This window comes from Phytophthora infestans, genomic scaffold (genome assembly GCF_000142945.1).
Source record: "Phytophthora infestans T30-4 supercont1.1 genomic scaffold, whole genome shotgun sequence".
NCBI classification, from domain to species: Eukaryota; Oomycota; class Peronosporomycetes; order Peronosporales; family Peronosporaceae; genus Phytophthora; species Phytophthora infestans.
This window is the reverse complement of record NW_003303758.1, coordinates 3,382,296-3,392,827: the sequence shown is the minus strand read 5'-3', so window position 1 is coordinate 3,392,827 and position 10,532 is coordinate 3,382,296. Positions and strand designations below refer to the sequence as shown.

Genomic DNA, 10,532 nt, shown 5'->3' with positions numbered 1-10,532 from the left:
TAGTATCCGTCTACCAAATCCAGCGCACTGTACAGTACGCTCCCGGCCATGTTGTTCAACAACACATCCTTTCGTGGGATTGGTGTTTGGGCCGGCACCGTTGCGTTGTTCAGCTTGTTATAAGCGTGAACCAGACGCCACTTTCCGTTCGGCTTACGAACGCAGAAAGTCGGCGTCGAGTGCGGGGATTTCGACTCCCGCACCATGCCTGCCTTCGCTTTCGCGGCGAAGGAGGCATCAATGACCTCGCACTGTTCGCGCGGGAGAGGCCATTGTCTCGTGACACAATACTTTGTGCCGGGCACGAGATCAATCTCGTGCCGTACGCCTCGATCCGGTGGGAGTTGGGTCGGTGGGTGTTTGTTCACCACGTCCGCATACTCCGTCACCAAAGGATACACCGGATCTTTGGGGCTCTTAAGAATCTCAGAGCCCAAACGTGTCTGACGCTGCTTGTTCAGGTCTTCCAGGACGCTCTCGTCCAAGACAGAGGAGGAGTTCAGCTCCTTCCGAGTGGCCTCAGGTCTCATGAGTACCATCTCAGCAATCTCTCCACCCTTGAGGTTGGTCAGAAGAGACTCAGCCGTCATTTCCTCGAGGTTCCGTATCTCTGCAACCTCTGGCAACGGTTCCAAGTGGACACCAGATGTCTTGACGGGTAAACCGGTCTCGCCAGCGAAGATGTGATAACACGCTTCCACCGGCATTGTCGGAGGAGCCCGGGCCCTAGACTCCGAGTCGCTTGAAGCGACGTTGTTGACGACGGAGCCGTGATTTGAGCTTTGCTGCCCACGTCTAGGGATGTCGGCGCTACGACATCCAAGGCACTCGTGGCCTCGTGTAGTACCGTGGTACCCACACAGGAAGCGTGTTCGACGCCTTCCTCTTCAGTTAAGGTCTGGGCGACCGCGTGTGGAACTCTGTTACCCACTCTGAACACGCTGTTCTCAGTGCTCGTGACAGCTGCAGCTGTCTGCGGAACTAAGTTACCCGCCGGTGGACCTAAGTTACCTACTTGACCAGCGCCTCTTCTGGGCGCTGCCACCATCAAAACATCCTCGGAGTCGTCATATACGTCGACGACTCCCAAGCACCTGCCGGATGCTTTGGTACTCTGGCAGCCCTTGCGGACCCCCGGGTCCTGACAGAGGTGGGAACATGACTCACCAATGCTCTGTCGGACTGCGCAGGGCGGCTGGCACCGATTGCCTTGCCTCGCCAGTCGATCCAGGGCTCGTGCTTCTCAAGCCAGGGCATGCCCAGGATCATATCATATGGATCCATATCGAGAACAGAGAGCTGTTCGAGGCTGTTAAAGTCTTCAAACTTGACGGCCAGATCCACTTGGACGTTGGGGACAGTGACGACCTTCCCGTCGGACAGTCGCACTGACACCGTCCCGTTGCCCTTGCTTTCTCTCAAAGCATCGGACAACTTGTTGCTGTTACGAGCAACCGTCTGGCGGCGTGCGAAATTCTTCGACGCCCCAGAGTCAATCAAGATTCTAAAGGGATGATCGTATCCCCGTACACATCCGTGTACTACGAGCAACCCGCCGCTGCTCTTCGCCGATTCGAGAGTGCGAAGACTCTCAGAGGCTAAGTCCCCGTGGTGCGCGCCACCAGCGCACCCATCACGAAGACTTAGTTCTTCCCCAGTAGGGCGCCCCGCCCCTACTGGTTCCTTGCGTTCCCCTGTCCCCGGGATCCTGGCTTTTGCCAGCGACCCTTGAGGACGGGCTTGGGGAAGGACCGTCTGCGGAGTCTTTCCGCAGGGCAGTCGCGCTTGAAGTGGCCCATCTTCCCACAGCCGAAGCAGCGGATGTCACGCTGTTCGGCGGACCCGAGTTCCATGGGAACTGGTCCGTTGGGGCTTGTTCGACCGGGAGCCGACAAGGAACTCCCAGGCCACGCTGAGGCCGGCGTACGCGCCTGGCGATGGCTGTACTCTTCTTGAAGAGCCACTTGAATCGCCTCTTCAAGGGTGCTTGACTGCACCCGGAACAGCTGAGTGCGTGCGGGGACCACTCGAAGGCCGTCCATGAACACAGTCATCTTGATGTGTTCGTGGGTGGGTTTCCCACTAGGGACGCCGTGATCTCCCGTATCTCTTGCACATACTCGTGCAGTTCGCGCCTTCCTTGTTTACACGCGAGGACGCGCGAACGCTTGCGGTACTCGTAGTTCGCCGGGAAAAACGCGGCTCGGAGCTGTTCGCACAGCTGAACCCAGGATGTGAAACATCCAGGGGATGTTGCTTCCCGAGTGTACACCCAACTCTTAGCACGACCGCTAAGGTTGGAGAGTGCAAAAGCAACACGCAGTTGCTCGGTCGAGATCAGAGCCGCGTCCATCGCGAGCTCTACTTCTCGGACCCAGAAATGAAGGTTCTCGCCTTCCTTCTTTTCATACGGCTTAACCTTCAGCCGTATTGGCTTCGGGTGAGGCGGATTTGCTTCCGCCGCCGGAGCCTGCAGGTTCTCCCGCACATGCGCGATGAGGCCCTGCTCGTACGCGTCGAATGCATTGACGCGCTCGAGCTGCTCAGCCGGTGTTGATACCACCAGGCTCTGCAAGGCCTCCATCCCGAAGATGCCTGCCATCTTCCGAACCGACTCGAACTGAGAGTCGTTCAAATGGGAGAAGTCGTTCCTATCCATGGCAACGAAAATCGGAGAGGTTCAGGTAGTCTACCCGCGGTGGCGTGGATTGACCAACAAGTGCTACCAAGTGTGACGGGGTCACACAGCACCTTGCGCTAGAGGAAGTTATCTTCCGAGAGTATACAAACTCTCAGTGAACGGTAGTTCACAGGTCCCCTCTTAATTAAAGAGAGCGAAGTGACCTAAATAAGGTAGATTGTAAACTGAGTATATTTATAGGTAGGTTTAGTTTGGGTTTAATACAAGCTGTTAGTTATCTATAGAAATGCAATGTCATTTAACCAATGGTTGGCTTTGTACCAAATATCCCGGAGTATGACGTGTCATACTCCTGAAGTGTGAAGTGTCACACTTCATGTAACCAGGTTACACTTAGGGCTACGTACCCCGGTACTAATGGTGTTTAAAATCGAGAGTGTGTACTTCCTTGTGTCAGTATTGTTTTTTGCCTCTACTAATCAATATCTGAAGTTTTAATAACTGTGATAATTTTAATACTACAGTATAAATATCTCCCGTAACTTACGTCAAATCTACCCAGTTACAGTAGCCCGTAGCTTACGGGCCGTAAGTTACGGGTTCCTGTAACTGGGTGGATTTGACGATGAGTGGATGGGCTCTTAGCTAAACCTATAAAAACCAAGGCATGAGGATGATGGATTAAACCAGTTTTATACCCAAAAAAATTTAATATCCCCCCATTTTCAAAACATGTCGTCTCAGATGGAGTCTAGCACTGGAGGCCGGCCCGCTGATCCCCCGTGCGAGCTGGAGGTAGATTCAAGCGATGCTGTCCGCTTGATTCTGCAGTTCCTACGCGAGAATCGTCTATATGGAGCAATGCGCGCGCTGCAGGATGAGGCGCAAGTGAGCCTTAACGCCGTAGAGTCGATGGATTTGTTGGCCAGCGACATCTCTCATGGCCGCTGGGATCGCGTGCTGCAGCAGACGAAGGCACTCGAGTGCAGCGCAACAACAGTGATGGATCTGTATGAGCTGGTGGTGCTGGACATGATGGAGGCGCAAGAACGAGACGTGGCCGTGCAGCTGCTACGCACTACTCCAGCAATGGCTTCCATGAAACAGACGCAGCCAGAGCGCTATCTGCGGCTTGAAAAGCTGGCCCAGCGTGCAATATTTGACCCTGCAGAGGTCTATGCCGGCAGCAGCAAGCAGAAGCGGCGAGACGATGTTGCACAGCTTTTTTGCACTGAGGTGACGACCGTGGAGCCGTCCCGACTGTTGGTTTTGCTGGGCCAAGCACTCAAGTGGCAACAACTGCAGGTAAAGACCGAGTCTGGAAGACATTTCATGGTGTTGAAGTCGAGAGGTAACCTTGCTTTTTCTATTGTAGGGTTTAGTGGCACCTGGAGAAGACTTCGATCTGTTCCGAGGTGGAGCGAAGGAGAAGGTGGTGGACCGATCCGAAAAGCTGGTGCGAAAACCCGCGGGTAAGATCAAGTTTAGCAAGACCTCGATGCCTCAATGCGCACAGTTTAGTCGTGACGGGCGGATGCTCGTAACGGGTGCGAAGGATGGATTTGTGGAGGTTTGGGACTTTGAAAAATGCAAGTTGCGAAAGGATTTGGACTATCAGGCAAAAGTATGTGGAAATATTGCTGTGATTGTAGCAATATGGCCTGTGTGCTAACGCTCTGCCTACCTCCTTTCAGGATGAATTTATGATGCACGACGTTAGTGTGACAGCCGAAGCTTTCAGTCGGGATGGAGAGTTGCTGGCAACAGGAAGTGAAGACGGCAAGGTTAAGGTGTGGAAAGTGTCCACGGGGATATGTCTACGTCGCTTTGACAATGCTCACAGTCAGGGCATTCAGAGTATTACGTTCTCTCGAGATGGCACTCAGCTGTTGACCGCATCGTTCGACCATCTTGTTCGTATCCACGGTCTCAAGTCTGGCCAAACACTGAAGGAGTTTCGTGGCCATCAGAGTTACGTCAACACCGCTTTGTTTTCTTCAAATGGCAGCAAAGTTATATCGACGTCCAGTGATGGCACGCTGAAGATCTGGAGTGTCAAGACGACGGGGTGTCTACAGACTGTACGGCCACCCAGTGAGTCCTACACTGCAGAAGTGGATATTGTCAGTGCGTTGCTGGTGCCTACCGTGTCTGGAAGTGATGAGGACATCATTATTTGCACACGCACGAGTGAAATGCTTCGCGTGTCAATGGGAGGAGAGGTGTTGCTGACTTACAAAGGAGATCCATTCAACGACAAGAAAGTTGGCAACTTTGTGGCCTGCACCCTCTCAATGCGTGGGAAATGGCTCTACGGCGTGACCGACAAGGGTTTCATCGTGAGCTTCGCTGCAGCTACTGGAGAACTCGAGACGTCGATGCAAATCTGCAACGCCGACACTTTCGGCATCACTCACCACCCACATCGCAATATTATCGCCACGTACGGCAGCGACCGATATGTCCGACTGTGGAAAGCCTGATACACTGGGCAATAGATTTTGGCAATTGTGGAGAGTAAGCATCGCGTATGGTTATCTAGTTTTTCTTGCCCTTCTTGCCCTTGCCTGACTTCTTCTTGCCCTGTTGCTGCTGTTTCTCACGCTCATCCTCGAGCGCCAACTCTTCTCCAAGCTGGAATGGAGATCGGAAAGAAGCCGAAATATCGCTAGACGCAGTTGTGGCAGCCCCCTGCAAACGAGAGCCAAATCGGCGCTCGACACCTTCGTTCTCAGAGGTATCCCACAGCGCCAGCACGCCCTTCGAGCCACCAACGCCGAGCATGAACGGCGAGTCTTGGTAGAAAGACAATGTGAACAGCTCACCCTGCATAACATCAATAAGGTATAGTTAGTCTACAGTACAATCCAGCGTAATTAACTGGAGCAATATTGCGACGTACCACATTCATCTCCTTCGAGGTGACGCACAAGGGTGCGTTGTCCTTAAGGTCCCAGAGTTTGACGGTCTTATCAACACCAGCAGTCGCAAGCAGACCAGGCACTTGAGCAGAGAATGAAATTGCCGACACGGCACCAGCGTGTGCGTCGAAACGGAACAACGGAGCCGAGCCGTTCATGCGCACGTCGAAGCCCACAACAACGCCGTCTTCCGAAGATGCCACGATAGTGCTTGGGTTGTGTGGTGCCCACGCAATACTCTCGACCTCGCCAGACAATTGGAACTTAGAGAAAGCGTCTGGCTGACGGCCATCCAGCACAACGATTGTACGGTCGAAAGACGCACTAGCAAGCACCGTAGTCTCGGCCGGGTTCCAGCGTACACTCTGCACCTTGCTGCTGTGGTGCGCCATAGTATACAAGCACTTCTGTGTCGTGATATCCCACACCTTAACAGTCGAGTCGGCCGAGCCACTGGCTAACATGTTACGGTGGCTGTTGTTCCAGTCAAGCGACATAACAGCGTCCTGGTGACTACCAGGCTTGAGCGCTGTCTTGCGGTTCTTCCGTCGCTTCGAGATCTTGGGCATGGCTACATCACGCAAATCTTCATCCTGTTCACCACCGAGCGTTGCTGAGGGCTCGAGAACATCCAGCACGTTGAGGTCCCAGATCTCAATACCAGACTTGAATGTACCCACCGCGACAAAGCTGCCGTCCACCGGCCCCGTCGTCGGGTCAAGAGGGACTGGAGCGCAGTCCATCCAGGCCATGCACAGTGGAAAGGCTGGTAGGTTGATCTCGTGATGCACGTAGAGCGCGCCGTTCTCCTCGTCGTAGACCTGCACTTCGAGGTTACTGAAGTCTTCCTCCGTGTTGGCTACAAGGATAACGCTATCCGTAGATCGAATCTCCAGGTCGTCTTTGTCCATCTCCAACTCGTCGTCCTGATCGTCTTCGTCGTCCTCCATGGCCACGTTGCCCTCCTCATCGGGCTGGTCGGTCATTTCGTCCTCCTCTTCGTCCTCTTCGACAGCACCGGCGCCGCCACTCAGGTAATTATTGATGGCTGCATCATCGTCTTCATCATCGTAATCGTCCATCTTAAACGAAGCAGGGAGTCCGTTGCTGTCCTTTTCATCCTGATTAGCGGAGATCTGCTGCTCTGCGTCTTCCTCGGCCATTGCAGCTTCCATGGCGCTCTGTTCCTCCACCTCTTCCTCTGTAGCAGACTCACGCATCATTTTCACTTCGTCATCGGTCAGCTTTAGCTTCTCCGGAATGCGGCGCGACGCGCCTTTAGGTACCCAAGCGAGCGCGGAGATCATGGCGGCCAGGTTGATACACGGACGAATGGACTGTGAGTGACGTGCGTGGCCATCAATTTTGAAAAGCCTGCTGTAGCGAATGTATGAAGTATGAGAGGATATGCACATAATCGTGCGACAACTGCAACATGATGTTGCCCCATTATCTCAACAATCGATCAGCATACTGCAAAAGTGGCGATAAGTTAACTGCTTAATTGCGATGAATAACTAGGAGCAGCAATGTAAATCTACCAGCACAAACCTGGTAGTTAGCATGTTTTTCACGATTGCAGGCATCTTGGGTTTGTAACTTTATTTTTTTAAGTATTAATAAAGGTAGTTACTTCTTGAACATCACGGGCGAGGGCTCCTTCACTCCATCTACAAACGCACACGTAAAGCACTTTAGTGTGAGCTCACCATGGCGCCTGCCATCCATCGCATGAGAATCTTACCGACTTTAGCGTGGTGTGTTGGGTCATCGTCAAAACTACGCTGCTGTAAGAACGAAGTCAGTGCACGCACAAGCCGTTCGATACTCGAGCCTCAACGCTACCTCGTAATTGTCGTGCGTTGGCATCAATGCAAACTGATCCATCTGGTGCTCGACGTCATGATCTCTTTCTCGCTGTTGCTCCTGGTCTGAAGTCATGTGGCATGTCAATGAGTGACAACAGAAATACTAGCTGTCAATACCGACGTACTTCGCGTTTGTTGCAAGCTCGCCACGATGCTGTAGAGCAGCGGAACATGCGTGAAGCGTGGATCCTCCGTGACTAGACAATGTAATAAGAAATGAAAAAATGTTTTTTAATAACAATAGTTAGTGAGTAAGAACAAGATCCTTGTCAGTCCCAAAACATGGTGGCATCCTTTCGCACCGTTCAACTCGCTCGACATGAATTGTCGGTCGAATGGCTTTTCAGCAGGCTGCCCGGACTCTAAGTGCGTTTGCAGTCCACATAAAAATTAGTTGCAGTCTCAAACGTATGATCCTCATCGAAACTAACCTGGTAAGAACACTGACAGCGCGTGTCGATATCCATTGTACTCGAAATACTCGCGGATGAGCTCGTTGATGATCAAGTTCTCATTTGACAGCTTCGGCTTCGGCACATTCTGCAAAAATGGCAGCAGAAATTACTCAAGTCACGCCTTGTATGTTTTGAAGCCAGTCATCACAAACTGCAATCGTCACCTGGTCGTCCAGCGCTGCGAAGATCTCTGCGCGAATTCGAGCTTTGATCTGATCCAGCGATCCCCGCGCTGCCAGTGTGTCCTTCAACACTGCACTCCATATCATCATTATATTGATTCCATCACACCGAGGACCGCCTTGCCTCACCTTCTTTCAGATCTGACAACGTGGCCTGCCCTACGTCGGCGCTCATTTTCAAATCCTTCAACAAGAATGCAAACGAAGAGGCGTGAGCCTGTGGCATTTATGTCTGCCACACCAATACCCGTTACAGATGATGGCTTTTGGCCTAGTGATTATCTAAGGACAAGGCGATGGCGTCGAGCCCCGAGGCTGGCGAGCGCCTAGCGCGCATCAGTCGCATGCGTACGCTATCGGCGCTGCTGGACGACGATCTGGACGACGAGGAACAGCTGCCGGAGGAGTGTCGCGCACTGTTTGCGCATGTGACGGCAGCCGCGTCTAAAGACTCCAAAGAATCGGTGGACGAAGACGCGGCTGAGCTGGACCAAGCGCGACGCAATGAGTTCCTATGCGTCGAGTGCCAAGCACACGAGGCCGAACTCTTTTGCGAACAGTGTCACGACTACTTTTGCGAGTTGTGCTGCGGCGGCCAGCATCGTAAGGGCAACAGGCGGAAGCATACGTTTCAGCCACGTTTCCCTGTGTCTAAGGCTGCTCCGGTAGCTGAAGAGGCCACTAACGATGTGGAGATGGACACAACGAGAGACGCAGTGGACTACGATGTACGACGACGTGTTTTCAGGCTCTAGGGGGCTGAGGAAGCTGAGCAAAAGAGGTTAAAATGTGCTTGGTGCTGTGTTTTTGCGGCTGTAGAGCGATGAGGACGAGCTGGACGGAGACACAAGCAGCAGTGAGGACGAGGACCTTGATCGTGGTATGGATGGCTCTATAGACCACGACTCAGATACTTCTGACTCGGATGAACCTGCAGGACGCCGTAACATTTGTAACTTGATGGGTCATTATCTGTTAGGTTACCCGTCGTCGCTGGGCCCGGCAACACTCTCCAACGGAAATTCGAGTGCTGCAAGTGCTGAAGATGCTGCCAAGATGCTGGAGCGAGCCAAGTACATCCCTGTGCGACTCACATATGAGGAACGCAAGCTGTTGCGAGCGCTGGAGGCAGCGTTATGTGTGAGCAGCTACACGGACAAGCTCGACACACCCAAGTTCCTACCGGCAGCTAAGCGCGTGCGTGCTCAGCTGCAAGATGTGTGCGGATTCCTGTCAGCACTAGCAGTTGCATCGGACTACAAGGCTGGACAAGAGGTCCTGGACGAGAAGAACTTCGCTGAGAGCGCCGAGTTTTTTCAGGAGATCTTTGAGCTGGGCAGACGATACAAGATAATGAACCCAGAGAAAATGCGCGGTGAGTACGGCAAGCTCATGTATCTGCTTCAGGATGCAGTGAGTCCAGAACTGCAGGAACTCCTCGGATTCTCGTGTCTTCAAAAGATCCGTACGGTGTACAATGTGCTGGAGGCAGGCGGTGCTCTGGACATGCTACGTGATGCTCGTATTGAGACTGCTACAATGGTGGTCGCGCCCGAGGGTAAGACTCGCTTTCAGATCCAGCGTCAGATCAAGCAGAAGGAGCAGGCCATTCGTGCTTTGAGCGACAAGTACGAGAGCCGACGACTCACGCGCGACTCGCTGCAACAGTGTCTGTACTCGATCGCCGATAACAACTACCATTTGTACTTTGAGCGCGACCCGATCGACCGTATGGTCAAGTTGCTGACTACACACTTCAATCCAGACGATGAGAAGGAAGACAGCTCGCTGGCCATCATCAGCGGGAACGACGGCGCTCGATTGTCTCATTCGCACAGTCGACAGTACAATTACGTGCTGCAATCGCTGACACTTTGGCGTGAGATCGCTCACGATATGTTCCGTCTCTGGTGTCTGACGGACGAGGATCTACTCGCCGACGGCACGCGGTACGAGCTCACGGACACTGGTCAAGGGCTGCACCGTATCCAGCCTGCGCCTCGTGTGTCGCGCGCCATGCACGTGATCTTACACTCCACCCAGCGCAACTTAGACTCGTGGGTGGGCTCAAGTGTGATCCACCTTGGAGACAAGAATGTCCCCAACGCACTCATGTTCATCGACAAGTACACTCAAGTAGGACATATTTTACGTCCTATTGTCAAAGCTATCGACAGTATCGAGTCGATGTGCGAGTCGTCAAAGGCGATTCAAGGATACGTGGACACCACATTTGGTGGTGCTCGCAAGCTGAAGCGGACTATCCTGGCAGACTTCTTTCGTGAGGCTTTTGACGGCAGTGGCGCTGACAATTTCTTTGAGGCCGGATCGTGTATCGACGGTCGACTCACAAGCGCCTGGAATTGGTGTTCGAACCTCCACAGAAAGCACTTCTTTCCAATTTTCAAGATCACGGGCTTTGTTGGCTTTGACGGCAAGTTCGGATAGAAAGAGAGTGGCGCTGT

The 10,532-nt window shown here is 53.0% G+C and overlaps 3 protein-coding genes across 3 annotated transcripts; 2 read left to right on the top strand and 1 right to left on the bottom strand.

Moving 5' to 3' along the window:
• Window positions 1–3,385: 3,385 nt before the first annotated feature.
• Window positions 3,386–5,124, top strand: PITG_00649 (uncharacterized protein; the record flags this gene model as incomplete). Its single annotated transcript, XM_002909180.1, has 3 exons — window positions 3,386–3,946; window positions 4,017–4,265; window positions 4,336–5,124. The coding sequence occupies 3 exons, from the start codon at window positions 3,386–3,388 to the stop codon at window positions 5,122–5,124; spliced, it is 1,599 nt and encodes a 532-aa protein (XP_002909226.1).
• A 55-nt stretch (window positions 5,125–5,179) lies between these two features.
• Window positions 5,180–6,885, bottom strand: PITG_00648 (periodic tryptophan protein, putative; the record flags this gene model as incomplete). The annotated part of the gene is made up of 2 exons (XM_002909179.1): window positions 5,180–5,467; window positions 5,523–6,885. 2 exons carry the CDS (start codon window positions 6,723–6,725, stop codon window positions 5,180–5,182), a joined length of 1,491 nt encoding a protein of 496 aa, XP_002909225.1.
• Window positions 6,886–8,363: 1,478 nt separating this feature from the next.
• On the top strand, window positions 8,364–10,515 carry PITG_00647 (uncharacterized protein; the record flags this gene model as incomplete). The annotated part of the gene is made up of 2 exons (XM_002909178.1): window positions 8,364–8,795; window positions 8,887–10,515. The coding sequence occupies 2 exons, from the start codon at window positions 8,364–8,366 to the stop codon at window positions 10,513–10,515; spliced, it is 2,061 nt and encodes a 686-aa protein (XP_002909224.1).
• Between the last annotated feature and the right edge of the window lie 17 nt (window positions 10,516–10,532).